Below are 19,633 nucleotides of genomic sequence, written 5' to 3'. Positions count from 1 at the left end.
AGAAATTTTTTTCTACTTGGGACACCCTGTATATACTCTTAAGTGAAAATCCAACACTTAAGTTCTGCCTTTCGATTCCATTACTTTAACATCTATTCCGTCAAGCGAGCACATTTTCTCCATATCTTGATGTCTTTTTAACCCGCGAACTAAAAAAAAGAGGGTGTGTGTCTGTCGGTATGTGGCATCGTAGCGACTAAACGGATGAACCGATTTTGATATTTTTGGTTTCATTGAAAGGTAATTTAATGGAGAGTGTTCTTAGTCAGGTTTCAAGTGCGCGTTTAGGGTTTCGTACCAAAAAAAAAAACCAAAAAATTGGCGATGATGATGTTCAAAATCGATTCAATTTGGAAATGGCTTTAAGGAAACGGTAATTTAATGGAGAGTCTTCGTAGATATGTTCCAAGTGTGAGTCGAGTGTTCCGTACCCAAAAATTTTGTCAAGGGGTTTTTAAATTTTGTAAATTTCACAAGTGTGTAACTTGCCTTGTAAAATTTTCAAGAAAATTACAAAAAAAAGTAATAAAATAAAATCCTGTTTTTAAGTAGCTTTACGCAGGCTCCAGGTTTTGTACCACATATACTTGATGCTATAAGAGAACTGTTTACCCATCTATTAAAAAAAAAGAAATAATAATGGTGTTTTATAACAGAGACCACCCACATCATTATTTTTTAATACTAATTTATTTAAACTACATCCGAATACATACAATTAAACTTTTTTGATGGGGATGGAGTCAGTTACTTCATCCTTATCCAAGCGACGACAGTGTGATCAATTTACCACCCCATTAATTATTATTGATCAAAATACCGCTACCTGGATTCGAACCGGCAACCTTCCAGTCTAAGTTGTAGGCGATTATCGCTTGGTCACTAAGCCGGTTAAAAAAGAAAGAGTGGTTTTAATGTCTTTCAATTTTTGGTAAGTTTTCCGATTCCAGTGTCTGTTTGAAATTTATTTACATTTAACTATAAATACTACACTAATATTAAAATGCATAATTAATGCATGTTTACAATCATTTTTTTTATGTATATATATTTATAAAAATAAATATTTACCTTCACATTATAAATAAAATGTATTTAAAAAATAAAAAAAGAGCTTTAAACTTTCACTTATTTAAATGACATCAAATATTTGGCAAATTTTCAATTTTATGTTCAATAACACACCAACAAAGCGTGTACCTAGTAGTGGTATGACATATATAAAATTTTATTTAAATTTTACATTTTATTTGAATGCAATTTTAATGTATATTGTAGAGGATTATACAGGATGATTTTATAACTTATAAAAGATTTTCGAAAATTATTGAATTTTTTATCCTTTTTCGCAAAAAAATGGTTTTTGGAAATAATCACCAAAAATTTTTTGTTTATTATTCATGTTTTGTTTACTAGATCTTGTATACAATTTAAACGTCAATGCCTTTTGATTAAAATTAATGTTTACTTATGATACAATAGCGTAAACTATAAAATTATAAATAAAACTCACAGAATTTGATCAGGAAATTTCAGCTAATATAAAAATATACCTGTAGATGATATTTGGAAAAATATATTATTAGTTTATATAAAAAGTTCATATATAAAATGTAATTTGTATATTTAGATAATTTTATTATATAAACATACGGTAGTATTTTTGGATTAAAAAATATTTTTTTTAACTTCAAAGATTTATTATTTCAGTTTATATGTGTATTTATTTTCAAAAATAAATATTAATTATTAAACTTTGTGGTTTTTGAAAAAGGTGGTCTTTAATTTTTATTAATCATAATAAATGTTTTTGACTTGTCATAGAATGGATGGAATTATTTGGATAAAATATTGAAAGTAAATTTTTCCTTCTGGTATTGGCTTACTTATCGTTTCATTAATTCGAAATATTACACTCTTACACTATTATTATTCACACTAACAATCAATATTTCTCTCTCAAAAATCAAGAAAAAAATTCAAATAAAAACAAATTTTTTTGCCTGTCTAAAATTTCGTGATTAAAGGGCCTTGCACAAATTATATGTAATCTGCATTTTGGTCAAACTTTTTCAAATTTTTGGGAATGATAGTTTGAGTCATTCTGAATAAAAGTTCCCATGGTCACAAGTCATAGTGACAGGATTTAATCACAAGTCATAATGACAGCATTTCAAGTTATCGCTAAATGTAGATTACATCGAATTTGTGCGAGGTCCTTTGTGATCTCGAATCCATAATAAACTGGCAAATATGGATTTTTTACATGATTAAAATATGCTTCAAAACTGGAGGTAAACATTTTTATTTTTTGGTTTAGAAATTTTCTGTAAAAATAGAAATATCTGATATCTTCTTCCATTTTTCAAAGAATACCTCGATAATCTCTTATCAAATATCAACAACGTGTATTTCGTGGTTTTATGAACTAATTTACTTTTTTTAAATTATTTTTCTATTACTGAATTTTCTTATTCAATCTATTTGCTTGATTAAATTTATCTGATGATAATCATCAAGAAAATAGGGAAATGTTGATAACTTTCATAATATACTTACCTTTTTTAATTAAATTGAATTCTTATCATATTTTTACAATAAAAAATTTTTTGTTATTAATTTGCCAGAATTATAAAAAATATATATCTAAGTAGATTATCCGATGATTTGTCATGTATTTAATTTAATCTCTGTATGTAAGCTATTTAATAATAAAAAAAAGTATATATAACATTTTTTTGTATTTATTATTAGTGCCAACTATGCTAAAATTGTTCTTTTCCTGAAATTCATATACTGTTCCATAAAATAAATACATTGTAATCATCATGGCTATAAATTTTATTAAACATGGATGACTAACTAGAGTTACAGTCGTAGCTTGGAAATATTGAAAATCGTTGGCAGGGTTTTTGTAGAATGAACATACAACTCTATTGAAAATCAATCATATTACAGAAAGATTCAAATACACATGTTAAACCCGGATTCTAATCCTGGAAAAGAAACTCTTAAATGAAAGAACCGATTCTGAATTTTTTTTTATTTGAGTGCCAATTTCATCGAGAGTATTCTTGACATGTTTCAAGAAAATCCTTTAGAAAATCATCACTTTCTTCTTCTTCTTCTTGAAACATAGCTAAAAACGAGAGAGTTAAATTATCTGTTCATCCGTTTAGGAGCTACGATGCCACAGACACACAGATACACAGATACAAAAACACGTAAAATTTAAAACATCCCATTTATTAGTCGAGGATTAGATTAAAGAGTCATAACTAAATGTTTAATCCGGTGTCCACCTTCATTTTTTGTTTACGTTTTTGGTGACAACCAGTAAGTGAGTATACCTCGCAATCTGATGGTTTTTTTCGAAAAAATTGCAAAAATAAAATTTGCTTATAATTAAGTTTATTATCAAAAGATAAGATTATCAAAATAATTTTGAAATTGTTATTTTTTTGAAAATTTAATTATTTATGATGACTGACTGATACAAAATTTAAATCACATCACTTTTCATTTCTAATAACTCATCCCAAAAATTTAGGATTGGCATGATTATTATATTTATTTCGCACAGTGGATATACTTTTCATTATCTATAAACTTTTACTACAAATGATTCATCATATATTTTTGTCACAAATTCTTAATAATAAACTACACAAAAATTTATCTTTATATTTTCCATGTCATAAAACATCAATTTTTTTGTTCTGATTGTGTGTTTAAAAATATTTACAATACTTATTACATTGAACAAAAATGAAGTTTTTTTGTATAAAAGTTTTATATACAGTATGTTTTTTAAATTATTTAATACTAGCTGTGTACTACCCGTTTCGCTTGGCAATTCATTATATTGTGTTCTCAAAGATTATTGTGTTATAAACTTCACCTCATATAACCTCTTACTTCTCTTACTTACACTCCTTTTGTTCACAATTTCATATAACTCTAAAATTATCAGTATTTCTCCTCTATATTATGCATGTTTTATACATAAAAACCTTCTTCTTAAATCACTCTATTAGAAATCTGTTGCGTAATTTTAAAGATCTCAGGGACATATGGATAGACAGCGTGAAGCGATTTTGTTTTATACTATGTATTGATTGATCGAATATTTTTCATTAACGATTAGACTCGATTAAGTTTCATTTAGTCCACTAGTTTTCACAAAACACATAGTTTTCCACGCTCCTCTTCACTGCACTACCAGCAGTAGGTAATATTTTCCTAGTGTGTACTGATGTGCATTTATTCTACAGTTTTATGTTTTATTTATTTACTTAGCTCCGATCACAGACCGAGGTTCAAACGGCCAGGATTGCGAAATTGACTATCTCTAATTTTCTATTTCACCGAGATTATTTCATCTAAAATTTTCTTTAACGGTTTACAAAGTTTGTATTATTATTTTAGTGATGTTGTGGTGTTGAGATAACCTCTTTTCTGCGAATGGGTACATTAGTTTTGTAAACACATTGTATAAAATAAGACCATCTCGTATAATGCCATACGCATTTACACAAATCACAAAAAACATTTATTTTTTAACAAGAGGAAAAAATTTTATTAAAAAATTTTTTTTTCTCGTATTTTTGTTAAACACACAATTGAATATCACTTCCATGAATACGTACGTATGACAAAACTCCAACTGGACTATCAAAATTTCGTCTATTCAATAAATAACGATTAAAATTGCTATAGAATCTTTTCCAGAAACAATCTAATAGGCAGTTTAATTTCATTGACATCAAAGTGAATGGTCAAATCATAATCTACTTTAGCTATGATCACGAAAAATAGGGATTTCAATAAAACTTTATAAATACAAATTTTGATTAACAAAGTTTCCTAAAATCACAAAAAATTCCTAGGTCATCGGGCTTTTTATTATTATTTTATCGTTCCAAGTTGGCTGAAAAAATGATGAATCATATAGGTTATCCTTTTCAATTGGATATTTTTATATCAAAAAATCTAGAGAGTGTGATAAAAAACTATCTAAAATATTTAGACAATCTTGTTGTTTATAATAATACCATAAAAATATAAGGTTGATGATATAAAAACAAAATTTTAATTTAATTATGAGTTCATCGAAGATCCATCATTTGATAAACAGAGACGACTATAGTTAGAGTATTGATGATTGAAGAGCGATATCTATATTATCAAATTTATAATCATCACTTGCACACAATATATTATATATTTTTGTGGTTGCGTGGTATTGTAAAGCTAAGATAACTTGATTACAAATTTTTTTGGTTTATATGTATGTACCGTGCAATAAACCAAAACTTTTTTACAATACTGTAGGTTTACAATCACCTTAAAAAATTTACGAGTAAAACATATAATTACAGAAGTATTAACCGATGTATTCGATTTTAGTTTATAATAACATGGACAATTTTTCATACATATTTAACATATAGTGAGTGAAAACGTGCTTAGTCAACCAAAAACATATATTCAATCAATAAAATAAACATAGACAAATCATTTTTAGTTGAAAGTTTAAACTTCTTTTTTTTATAGAATACATCATAGTGGTAAAAATATGTTTTTGATAAATTACTAGGAATATTTAAAGTTTAATATCGAAAATGTAGATATAGACAGATATTTATCAAACTATACTGATACATTTTTTAACAAATAAAAAAGAATAGATCGTGAGCTCATAATAAAGCGTAATTTCTAAAAATATTTTTGTTTGTCATTTGGAGAATTGATAAGAGTTAGTTTGATAATAAAGAAAATGGTTAATGTTTTTTGGATTTTCGTATTTCTTAGAAACTTTTTTGCCTATTTTAATAAAACGTAGTCATTGACTATACAATACATAAAAACAAACAACTATATTTTTCAAAACAAGCGATAGATCTCCAAAATACAAAAATTGAAAATCTAATAACGACGGTTAAAAGCACATTTTTCATCATTACCAAACTTACATTTTCCAATCCTCCAAATGGTAGATAGAAAGAATCATAGAAATTTCTATTCATTATGGGCTGAGGATCTATAAATCTGATACGATTGTTCTACAATAAAAAATGAAATATTATTATTATGAAGAAGACTAGACCGAATAATTTTCGTTAGTTTATGTCGATCATTTATTTTAAAGTTTATATACAATTTTTTTTCGGAATGAATTTTCAATCAATCATCGCTTATCGGTTTAGTTAAGACTTTCACAACAGATATTCGATTTTTTTCGATATTGTATTTTCTAACAGAACACACTGTTTTGTCGTTTTTTAACAGTCAAATCGTAACGCGCATTTTCGACGATGTTTTTACTTTGCATTAGAAGCATGCTTAAATATAATTTGACAAGTTTATTTTGGGCAGTATTTGCGCTCACTTTCCTACCTCGTCTTTTGTAATTTCTTAATTTCTTGAAAGTAGTGATATCGAAAATTTTCGAATGCATTTTGATTTGGTTTTTTTAACTTAAATGGAAGTCATGCATTGCCCACAACAGATAATTTTGTTTTCATAGACTTGTATCTGTTATACCTACATATATCGACAAATCGATCATTACTCCGTTCTAGACGCTCCTTCATACAACAATTTTAACCTAATCTAATAAATTCTGATCGTGATTAATATAAAACTGAAAGTGGATAGCTCTCTCTGCTTGGATGGCGTTCTCCTTATTCTTACACTTTACTTTGGATGTAAATTTTAATCTCAATTCGAACATTTCCTTTTAAAATACATTATCAGGTGTTGTTTCTATAACATAAAAATATTTTACAAAAAATATATATATAAAATATAAAATTTATGAAACCATTAATGAATCGTTCGTTCGTTCGGTAACGAATCACATGCTATCATAAAAATATAAACCACTATAAAATCAACTATGTTTTTATGATGCTAATAAAAATATTGCCGAGTGCAAAACCATTAAAACGCAACTACATTTACTACCAAAAAAGGGTTGGATTGATATTACTGCTCAAATAAAGGATGTTATTATTATAAATGAAATATTATATTATTTAAAAATATTTCAATGTTCAAAATATGTATGGGGCATACCTCATGTACGAAATTGATTGACTGTTGAAACAGAAAACGATAAATTATTCACGGAACAAAAGTAAAACAAAACACGAAAATGTGGACATACAAATATTCACTATTAAAAAATGATAATTTAACGGGGATTGTGATTATCCCAAAGTGTAGTCCATAACGGTTTTTCCAAATTGAATCATTCTAAACTGGCAGAGTATTATGGTGCCTCAACCTTATATAATAAAGCCTGATACTGGACGACACTAATGTTGAGTATTGAGTTTTAAAAAACCCCCGACAAATTTTCGGGTACAGAACCCTAAACTCCCACTTGACACAAATCTAAAAACACTCTTCGTTAAATTACCGTTCAAACGAAACAAAAAAAACCCGAAACAAAATCGGCTCACCCGTTTAGACGCTACGATGCCACAGACAGACAGACACAAATACATAGTCGTCAAACTTAAAACACTCCTTTTTTTGGTTTGCGGATTAAAACTTTCTTTCAATTATCCATTTGTAACCCCCGAACCAAAAAAGTGTTATAAGTTTGACCTCTATGTGTGTGTGTCTGTCTGTCTATTTATCCATCTATGTGTGGGATTATAGCGCCTAAACGAATGACACAAACACATAGCCGTCAAACTTATAACATTCTCTTTTTTTGGTTTGCGGGTTAAAAATTTCTTTCAATTATCCATTTGTAACCCCCGAGCTAAAAAAGGAGTGTTATAAGTTTGACCTCTATATGTGTGTGTCTGTCGGTCTGTTTGTCCGTCTGTCTGTGTCATTGTAGCGCCTAAACGGATGAACCGATTTTGATTTTTTGTTTCTTTTGAAAGGTAATTCAATGGACTCAAAATCGGTTCAGTTTGGAGAAGGCTCTGAGAAAAAAGATAATTGTACCTACCTATAACAACCAAAAATATCAATTTTCAAATTGAATTTTTAAATGAATAATTTTCTACAAAAGATCATCATCAAAGTGAAGAAATATAGTATTCAGATGGTTTAACATGGTAAAGTTGTTAAGTAGGTACACTTAATACTTATAATATCAATTAAATTTTCAAAAAGTTTTTACATAACTTAAAATTTTCTGAATGTTTATTACAAATTTTATAATTTTATATGGTATACATGTGTTGTTAAAACTAACAACTCCCCCCCCCTGTATTAAAATAATCGCACCTCTTAAAATAATAGGCATTAAAGAAAGTTTAAAATAAATTTATACTCAATTTATTTACATCTTCATGATATATAAGGTGTCCCGTTATTGGATGTGTATTTGATAGACACTTTTCAGTGACTTTTATATTATTTGGCCTTTTAATAACTGGCTACGTCTTAGAAGAGTCTCTCTCCAAGTGGGCGATAACGTCTCCTTGTGGACACTACAGTTTAGTTACAAGGTAATTTGTATAGGATAAATTCTATAGGATAAGACTGACATAATACGCTTTTTATGCTGTCAGCTCTGAAAATAATTGATTCTCGAAATGGGCGGGAGACGAAGTAAGTTTGAGAATCTCTATCTCTTCTATCTTAGAAGAGTTTCTGAGTGATTTTAGTATATCACAGACGGTCGGATTTATTTTCAATTGAAAATAATACCTCCCATAGTTTCTTGATTATATCGTGTCAAACAAGAGTGATTGGAACGACTTAATATTATCAATAACGTTAATAACGTTAAATCAAGTAAAGGACATCCTATATTTACATATAATTTAGGGTAATGTTACTTTTAGGCGCTTTAATCTTATTGTGCATATATACAATTATTGCAGATTGAGTGTTTTTTTGCATAATAACATAATCGTTTTTAATTATACATAATCCATCGTTTAAATTTACATTTAATTCGTGTTATCATTACTAACATTTTTAGTCAATAAAAGCGGAGAAAGAGAAAACTTATATAAAAGTATTTGAGCTTATTTTCTATATTCAAATTTTAATAATACCGACTGTAAACAGAATGACAAATGTTTCCAATATACACTCAACTAAAATGAATACGTTACACTTTTTGTTTCGTTAAAAATACAGTTGCAGGCATATTTGTCTTTCTTGTAAATTGCCACCATATTCCCCTAATATAGTAAAATTTTAGGGGAATTTAAAAACGTATTTTGACATAAGACATTCTTTTGTTTTTAATAAAACAAAATCTAAATAGTTGAATTTAATTAATTACTACATAATTTTAGACTTTTGTAGACACTTTTTTTGTAAAAACATATGCTTTAGCTTGTTAAAAACACCTTATAGATTATTTTAACTAATTAAAGTATTTATTTTTTATCTTTATGTTCATTTGTTTGAAGTCTCTTTTTTTGCTCAATAGACGACACAAATAATTTCTAAGTCTATTTCTTTATCATTGTCTAGGTTATCTATGTCAAAATAGTACACTTTTTGTTCTTGTAACACAAAAAATTTTTTTTCAATCGAGTTTATTTGAGGTTTGACTTGAAAATCTTTGTTCAATCCAAAAACCCTCGCCCCAAGTACTGATTTTATCGAAAATTCTTTAAAATTATTTTTAAGATATGTTTTCTAGGAATCTGTATGGCCGTTACCAATAATAATCTGTAGATGACGTACATAAAAATATAATTATATTGAAATTTTTTTAATGATTTCAATTGTGCAAAAATAAAATGATAAAATACTTAAGTACGTCCATATTTAAATACCAAATTGAAATAATGTCTATAAAAATTATACTTTGGTTATATTTAAACGTAAAAATGCGTGGGAAGTATAATTACATAAGCGGATATAGAAGTATTTAAATAAATTTAATTAATTATATCATATATTTCTTAAGAAATAATTATAATTTTTAATTAAAACTAATGATACGTTTTAATATCTTTCGTTTTTTTTATATATTTTCATCATTATTTGTATAACTTCAATATTATTTGAAGTGAATTTTATTCAAGAAAATTTATTTTGATAAAAATAAAACTCCATCATAAAATCACTGATAGAAAATACCTAACAACTTTATGAAGGTATTCAAGAATTTTTATTTTATTAAAGATTTTCAAATTTGATAAGTCCTTTGTGTATTACAAAAAACAATTTTATACTACACGATTTTACCCGAATATAATATGTAATATGATAAAAACTTTATGATAGAAAAAAAAAATTGTAACATAATCGATTATGTTCAATCTTTATACAAATTTTGCATGTTCTAGGGTATAGAGTGTGCCAAATACACTGTAAATAAAATTCCTAAATTAAACTAATTGCAATTACTTGGCTGTTGATGTTCTTATATCAAGTAAATATTGCTTGAATCAACAATTCAAATACTTAATTCAAGAAAATAAGAATTTGACTGCAGGAAAATTTTCTTTAACCAAGAATATACTTACTTGCTCGTTTATGTAAGCCTTTTCCATGGACACTATGTACTTTTTTTGTTATTCGCACAGCCACCTTAGGTGTCAGACTTAATCGAATTCTTCTAGAAGTGACCTTCACAGTCATCCACGGTACCAGACTCGTTGCATTGGCATCAAACATTGGTTTTTTTATTTTTTATATCCTTTATACTAATTTTAAAGGTATACTAATTTTAGTCCACTTAATGATAATTACTAATATTAATGTCAAAATTTCGGAATAGGTTTTCAAAAAAATCACCTAATAATTAGCCCATTTCCGGATGTCCGTCCGTCTGTCTGTAAACACTACAACCCAAAACGTTGAAAATTTGCAGGTAGTGTCCAAATTAAGTAGTCTTTCCGTAGTAGTCTTTTGCAACATTCTCAGGAACGAAAATTCTAGAAAATATTGTCGCTATTTCCAAAACCAAATAATTTTAAGCTGAAATATATTGCCATAATTGTATTGGTTTTTTAAGCTTTTCTAATTTATTAAAAATATAGTAAATACTGACATTCAACACTTTCTGTACAGGGATTTCAACAATTAACTCAGTCTATTGTTTGTTTTCACTTGTTTTTATTAGTCTGAATAATTCAAGTAACAAAAATCTGGTTAATTTTGAGATTGAGCACAAGTTTTTGAAGTAGCGACTGAAGAAACCTCTTGTATGCGATTTTAATCGATATTACAGAATATAATCTTTCAACCGCCTAAGCGATACAAAAATCGAATTCATTTTATGATTGGTCGAACAGTTTTTGAAACATCGCCTAAAATATTTTGATCAGAAACGATTCCAGCGAAAAAAACCTGATTTAATCGTCAAGCAAGATGATTGTGTTTTTTGGATTATAATTACTCTAAATATCCTTAAAAAAATTTTGCGACAGTAGATAAGGGCTGTAGGGTGCATACTAATTATTTAAATTGCCTCCTGACTTCTTTAACCATTTCTACATCTCTAATGTGGCTTTAGTCTTACTACTTTCACATTTAGTTTAACACACCTGGTATAATTTTTTAACGATGATAATAATGTTAGAACACATTTTCTTTTACTTTAACTTTCTCATTCCCTATATGCAATAAGTATAGCAAGTACTAATTCTTTATCAAGTTACATATTAACAGCGTATAATAAAAATTCTATTTATATGCAAAGTTAAGCTTTATTTTTTTATATATATTTTTAAATAAACCATACATAAAGTAAGTAAGCAGTACATGTGGTCGGTAGACGGGAGCTGTTTTACCACTAAAACCAAGAACAAGTTTCTTTGCGTCACTTTTTTATTCTTTCAATAGCTCCTCGCTTGGTGTATCGTGTAAAAAGTGTCAGTAATAATAAAACTAATGGTTATTAGAAAAATTGTATCGTTTCAAACATAGTAATAATGTCTTTTTACACAACCAGTCTATAGAAGAATTACTACGCTTTAAAAAACTAATGCATAAAAGCATTAATGATTTTTTAATTCCAGGTAGGAAACTTACGTTTTCACCTTGAAAATCGAAAACAAATACTTAATAATATCATTAATGAGTATATCAAAAATTTCAACTGACATGGTCCTAAGTACAGCAAACGTTTTTGAGTCATTATAAGCGTTGATTAATTTGGCATTAATTATAATCATGTTTTTTTTTATCGGGAATTACTCGGCCGTTAGTAAAGATTTGCGGCTTTGTAAAAGACAATGTCTACGCCCGTGAAATAAGAAGAACTGGCCCGGAGAACAGAGAGTCATTTAGATTGATATTGAAACTCCGGTTAAATTCATGCTATATCACAGGTAACGTCTCGAGTAGTTCTGATGTCCACGATGAAGGCAATTCCATGAGGATAACTGAAAGAGAAATGCTTTAAGTTGATGAAAGTATTTCAACAAAGTACAAGCATCTTTTGTCATAAATGCATTAACATCAATGCAATGTTATATATGAAGAAAAGTACACTAACTGTAAATTATGCGCCTTGTCTCTAAACGTCATACCCACCAAAATTTGCTTTTAAATATTTTGTCATTATCTATGCAACCTGCTACACGCTTATATGCATTGTCAGTACATTCACACTAAGAGAAAAAATTGGGTTAAAAGTATTTTATTTTTTTCTGAACACAAAAGAAAAGATGATTTCTTGGGACAAGAAAAGCTGTTACTGTTGAGATATTATGAGATTATTATTCTTCGAAAAGTATGTTTTATAATTTTACCATGAAGAATAGTTTTACATTTTTAAGAACATTTAGAATGTCTACCTACATGTATACAGAAGAAAAATTGATAAAATTTATAAAAAGATAAAAGTTAATGTCATAGAGAACATTCGATTTTATCGCTTGCACTTTACTAACAATTTCAATTTTCTGTTATGCATTGCAGAGTTCAACTTTTATCGGAATTAAAGCTCTAAAAGTAATGAATTCTAATTTTTGAAGAGTATAAAGACTTCTTGAGTGTGGTCTTTTATAAATTTCCTTGTTTTTCCAAAAAGTTTGCTTAGTTACCAAATATTTTATATGAACTGAGTTTTATGTTAACAAATATTTATTTCGTAGGATCACTTATCAATTATTGATAACCTTACTTATTTCATCCCATACCTCAGAAACATTAAGCAAAACAAAATATCAAAGTTAAAATCAGAAATTATACAAAGTCGCATGGTATAGCGACAGATGCTATAGTACCTATCTATGTTATAGCATAAATATTATTTCAGTATTAAATAAGGCTATCCACCAGAAGTATTGTGGGAATCGCCAACTAGTATGGGCCTGGCGCCCATTTACACCATACTACACAGTAAGGCGTTCACAACGATTCGGACATAATGATATCCACAGAAAATTTCAGAAACTTTCAAGCCTTTTAATTGCTTTTTTCATTTCTTAATGCGGGAAGTTAGGTATTCTTCTTTAATTTCTTCTCTTAGCGCTAACAATGCTATCATGGTAGTAATACTTATTCTGATTGACTACTATCACAATGACTTCCTTGTCAATATAGTTGCCTATACTAAAGGAATTGTCGAATTTGTTGTTATTTTTGCATGTTTGTTTGTCTTTACCTCAGCTTTCGGGACTCCTTTTCTTTCACAGTTTTTCACAAATCTAATAAATCGTATAACGTATAGTTCTTCCAAATTTATACAACTTACGAATTAAAAACAATTTATTTTTCGATTTTGTTTTTTGTAAAATATGAATAATTTCTAGCAAATGGTAATTAGGTACCTTTGTTTTATTTTTTCATTTTTTTATTATTCGCTAAATAAATTCAATAAAATTTATGCTTAATGCATATTCATACAGAAAAAAATATTTAAAAAATCACGCTATTCGTTCACTGATATATCCATTAATTTTAACATAAATTATTATTTCCTGTATAACATCGCATATCAGATAAATATTCAAGAAGTTTTATAGAACAATGTATCGTGTCGTGATACACGCATCCCCCACACAATTGGTTAGGCAACCACACACACACATTATAAATACAACAAACCGCATTCTGTTGTAAAAAACAATATGCCGCCACTGTGTTTCGATATCAACAAATACACAAACAACAAGAAATCTAATTAAATATTCAATTTTAAATAACATGTACAGAGTGAATCAGAAAGAACGTACTAAAATCTGGTAGTGAAGTGTATTTATTTATAATACACTTCAGCAAGTGGTCCATTTTAGTCCGAAAATAATGGTTAAATAGTAAATAAAAGAATTTCTGAGAACTTACTTGGTAAGACCTTAAGAACTTACTTTGCAAGACAAGCTGTGTAAAACCACAGCTTGTCCAATTGACTGTGTACTAAAACTCGCCGTGCTGAAACTTTTTAGAACACAGTAAAGTCTTGAAGGGGCACTATCGATTGAACTACCACCTTCATAATATGAGCATCTCTAATGATCCCACTTGCAGAACCTGCATGGAAGACGAAGAAACATCCATGAATGTTATCTAAACCTGCAGAAACCTGCAAGGTGTCAGGTAAGGAATGTTTTGGCCCGATACCTTGGATCCATCAATCCTGGGAACTGTCTCGGCAGAAAATCTCCGGCCTTTCTGTATGGTGTCTCTCCATCTGCTTAAAATAGCACCTCTTACCCATAGGCGTCTCGCGTTTGAGTGACATATTGTTCCCAAAGAAAGCACAAAAGACTCCTTGGTTTGAGTGCTAGGCACCCATTTGAAGGGCTCAACCGGCCCTTTAAAATTTACATTTTGATTTGATTACAAGGTTACATCAACGTACGCAGATAGAATACGGCGACATTACCCTAAAAAATTTAATAACTACTTACACCGTTCTCTTAGTCTCCGTTACTAAATACAGGAACACAAAAAAGCACGGATCTGAAACTGTAGAACAAAAAGTCTGCATCTTTGGTTCGTTGAAAATAACAATTATATTGAGTAATTTGATACGAAAACTAATAAAATTGTTCTACAGAGTTGTTTTAAACTAATTGACTAACAAATTCTTAATTTTGTTTCAGAATCAATATGGAAAACAGATTTGGATTTTATGGTAGTCCATCGAGATCGTCTTGTAGTATTAAGTTTCATGACTGGAATTTCAGTAAATGGTTCCACACCAAATGTTCCATTAAATACGCCTCCACTGTCATCTTTATACACAAATTCATCAAGTAATTATACATCATTTTACAATAATTTCACGGGCATGGTAGATGGTCCACGAAGCCAACCGTTTAGCATGGTTCAAACTTTAAAGAATATTCTTGGACCTGAAAATATTGAAGTTGATGCTACCGGTCCAGGTAAGAAAATGTTTCATTCTCTTTTAAAATTATTCTATGTCAATATTTTTTCTTTTAAATCAATACTATACAAAATTAGCAAGACGGCAGTAGTGATGAGCAAAATTATATCCTGCATCTGCACATAATATTGTTCTTGCTACGCCTTCTATTCTTACATTTGCAAAGCTCAAAGGCCACTTACATGGCAAAAAACAAAATAGATTAAGGAAGCCAATGTTCATTTCGTTTTCTCTTTTTCTTGTCATTTTTTACTGCTTTTAATCTAAATGTTATCTTTTTCTTTGTTAGATGCTGGATGGGGTAGTTCTGTAAGTGTGGAATATTTAAACTACGCCGTATCATTACTAGTATATTCAGTTCGATATCCGTCAGTATTTTGGAGTACGAATAAATGTTTTGGAGCATTATTTTCATTTCAATTACTTACAAATGGTCTCCAAAGTTTATTAGCGTATGCTGGCATGTCAATATTATATAAAGTACAAATGATTGGCCCAGCAAAAGCATTACCATTGCTTCGACATCATCCAGATCGTGGCATGTCCATGTTTACAACTTCATTTAAATCACCATTCTTGTTGAATCCTCATGTAACATTGGGATTGTTTATTCTGTCAGGATTATTGATTTTAACATCCAGTTTGGTGTTATACCTGTACGGTTATGGAAGGTAAATAGTTTTCTATAGCAAACTGTATTCTAAATAAGATAATACTCAACGTAAATTTTAAATATCACTAATCTGTAAAAAAAAACCGGGATTTTATAATTTGAAAAGATCGTGGTAATGATCATTACAACACAAAAGTGCGTAACGATTTTAACAATCAACGGATTGAATCAAAATTTTTCAACAAAAAGCTTTGAAAAACGAATTAAAAAAGTGTTAAAACTTATCCCTTTTATCGAAAACACGGGATTGAAAGAGATGCAAAAACACAAAAATCCTTGGCAAGTAGGTACGAACGAAAAACCACTTTATGTGTTCGATTTGACCCTACCATACTATTTCGAGTCGATCGAGATCGAGAGGTCTTGAAACAAAATTTGGTAAAGGAGTTCAAGATTATATCGAAAAGAGTCATAAATACACAAAAAAATCTAGAAAAACGTCAAATCGACCCTACTTTGAAAGTGGTCGTCAAATGAATATTGATGATCGAACGAAAATTATGTTTTTGCTAGATAATAATTTCCGGTATAACTTTGACAAAGCTGTGCGTACCTTATTTTGAATACAATTTGCCTCTTTTTTTAAACGAATTGCTTGAAGTAAATCAAGAACTGAAGATAATCAAGCATTGTCTAAAATTTAATTGTTCTGTATTCTTTTTATTCCTCTAGATTTAATGCTTTTATAAATCATGAAAGGCATAGAAAAATCATTGAATTAAAATCAACAAACAATGCTGGCTGGAGCTATGTAACTCATTGTGCGGCTCTTTGCGTGTTATTATCTGTCGGTGTTTGTAATGCTCCATTATTGCATGATTACACAGTCGTTTATCGAGGGAGCTTAGATGGTGCAATATTAGCTTGCATAATAGGTAAAGTACTTTACAATGTATTTCAAAATTTTTAATCGATTAGTTTTGATATTTTAACTATTCATTTTTTAGGTGGTTTATTACATTTGTTTTCGTGGATTGTACTTTGGTTATTTTTGACCATTAAACAAAAATGGATTTTCAAGTTACGTGTAACTGTCGGTCGTGCAGCAGTTCGATCAGCGAAGTCTGTGAAGCTAGTTACCGATGTTGATTTAATCACCTCGCACCGTGGAAGTTGTGATGATTCAAGTTCATCTCCATTGTTAGTTGTTGGAAACGGTCGTACTTACACAATTAAAGATACTTCACCGAAAAAGGCTATTATGTCAGTTATACAAAAAGCAGCATTGGAACGAAAAGCACGTGCTACTGAATCTCAAAGTAAGTTTAACTTTTTTTTCAAATAACTTTACCTTTTCTAACAGTGATTTATGCTTTTTTAGATGAAGGAGAAGAACCTGAAGGTGAAGAACAAATCTACTGGCTACGACCAGCATTAATATCTCCAGCAAGGTCCCCGGAAAATGAAAAAGTTGGATGGTTTAATAAGAAATTAGGAAATACGAAGCATAAGGTCACCTTTAACGACATCCCCAGTACGTCCTCATCTCGGTAACTATAGGTCTTCTCTTTCTATCGGTGTTTGTGTTCTTGTTGTGTTTGCATGGATCAAATTTGTGTGTCAAAAATAATACGAATTGGTGATCAGTAGTTTGCTAACCATTTTCTGTTTCTTAACTAACACTTTAGTTTTTAAATGGTGTTTGGATTTCGTTTTAATTTCAACGAATTTATTTTATGATTATTTTATTCTTTTTTAGTAATAAAACAGGATTCGCCAAGGCCAGAAATCGGTCCGGAAACGGGGTGGACGAAGATGACGGCGATTATGCCACCTTGCGGGAACTTCCACTTGCACCCACATTAATTGACCCAGGCGAAGATTCAACATCAGAGGAAGGAAAGGTAAATTTTGCGATTTACTCAAGTTAAATTTCTCAAACACAAAATTTTCTTGGGTGACAACGTTTTCTGTGCATGCTTGGGCTATTTTCGAAGGTGCTTTACAATATTAATATAGAAAATTCATGTTTTGGGCAAGAAGTCATTAGGTCGTCGTGTCTCTCCGGCATAATCATTTTTGAAGAACAATTTTGAATTATTATCCACATTTTAGAACATGATTTTTGAATTTAACTGTAATAATCACTAATATTCCCAAGACATGTTATTTCAATGTATCTTAATATTGTATTAAATTAACTTATCCTACATGTCCTGTTAAATTTAATGTTATCCCTTTACATAATACACAACACTAATATTTGTTAACCAAGTAAATGTTTACGACAAAGTAACTCATTCCTCTCTCTCTTCTTTATCTGCTGCTTTCTGTGTGATGGGAAACTGGATTTAAGCAGTTACTTGCTTGTATGCAAGATGAAAGTGTTACATATGCAAGTACTAGTAGAGATTTGGTACCTCCCGTAGAGTATGAAGATCCTAGTCCTTTATTAACACCCGAACCATTATCGGATCGAGATGAACCGGATGGTATGCCAGCATCTACAACCGTCATCACGCAATCAACATGTCCAACCGCTGATAATAATATCACAACTGCTCCAATAAATGTTGTTAATGTGCAGCTAGTGGCAGCGGGACAGGTCCGAAATTACTAACCATTTTCTTCTATTCGAAACTTTTTGTTGAATATTTTGCTTTTTTGTTCTTTAAATATAATTTATTAATGATACTTTTATTATTTAGGCAACTGGCAATACACCACGATGTTTACGACGAGCAGATTCTGGAATGCCACATGATGAAATTACACCACGTTCAGATTCAATTACAGCATCTGAAGCGTCATCAGTATCCCCACCAGAACCACCAGGAAGTAATCATAGTGAAAGTTCCAGTGGCGTACACTCAAATGCTAGTTCCGAACGACCTCAAATCAAACCTGCTGTTGAAGATTCCCAACAAGTATGGCCACCTGCTCAACCATCTCCACATAAAACATCTTACACACCTCCATTAGTATCAAGCCCACAGCCATTTTCCCCTAACATTACACCACAACCCATATATGGTTTTTCATCATCAGGAATAAATTCTCCGATATACGTATCCAGCACAAATACGTCTATAAATGGAGATGTTCCTGAACACGGAGTTCCTGCAGTCGTGTTAGAATCAGAAAGTACGGTTGTAATACGGCGTAAGCCATCAACAAGGCCTCCGCCAGAGGCAGTAGTTCCCATTGTGAAAGATGAATCATTCGGAAGGCCTACTAATATGCGTATGACATCATTTACAGAACACAATGCAGAAGCTTTGCGAAATACGCAAGCATCATCGGCTACGTTGCCACATTACCCTACACAACCAATACCCTCTTCGATGGCATATCCACATTGTTCAACTATGCCATTACCACAACATTCCACAAATAATATGCCTCAAGTTCAACCTCCGTTAAACAGTGGCACAAGTTGCAACGCATTCCCACGACATCATACGACCATCCCATCACAATTGAATGGTGTACGATTATATCCGGGTAATGCAGCTGTTGCTCCAAGTCCTTTTGTTAAACGATTTCCATCATACTTACATCAAAACGGCTTACATGCTCGTATTACTGCGGCAGAATCGATTTATGGCAACGCGGGAAATGGAACTCGAATATCGGGTGAAATTTATCACTATAATTCGTAAAATTTAATAATAAATTGGCGATTCAATTCGGCAATCAAATAAGATTTTTGTGTAATTGGCATGACAGTCATTTTGCTG

General features: G+C 30.1%; 1 protein-coding gene across 1 annotated transcript in view; it reads left to right on the top strand.

The window, feature by feature from the left end:
* The window catches only part of LOC123301859 (protein tincar), a 131,015-nt gene extending 111,382 nt beyond the window's left edge, over positions 1–19,633 (top strand). The window contains exons 2-9 of the mRNA XM_044884797.1: positions 14,994–15,278; positions 15,570–15,951; positions 16,626–16,828; positions 16,901–17,212; positions 17,275–17,443; positions 17,653–17,797; positions 18,253–18,498; positions 18,602–19,633. Coding sequence (XP_044740732.1) covers positions 14,994–15,278; positions 15,570–15,951; positions 16,626–16,828; positions 16,901–17,212; positions 17,275–17,443; positions 17,653–17,797; positions 18,253–18,498; positions 18,602–19,555 — 2,696 coding nt within the window. The 3' untranslated portion in view covers positions 19,556–19,633. The remainder of the gene's footprint in view (positions 1–14,993; positions 15,279–15,569; positions 15,952–16,625; positions 16,829–16,900; positions 17,213–17,274; positions 17,444–17,652; positions 17,798–18,252; positions 18,499–18,601) is intronic.

Source organism: Chrysoperla carnea, chromosome 1, assembly GCF_905475395.1.
Source record: "Chrysoperla carnea chromosome 1, inChrCarn1.1, whole genome shotgun sequence".
NCBI classification, from domain to species: Eukaryota; Metazoa; Arthropoda; class Insecta; order Neuroptera; family Chrysopidae; genus Chrysoperla; species Chrysoperla carnea.
The sequence above is the reverse complement of the archived record's forward strand: the minus strand, read 5'-3'. Positions and strand labels throughout refer to the sequence as shown.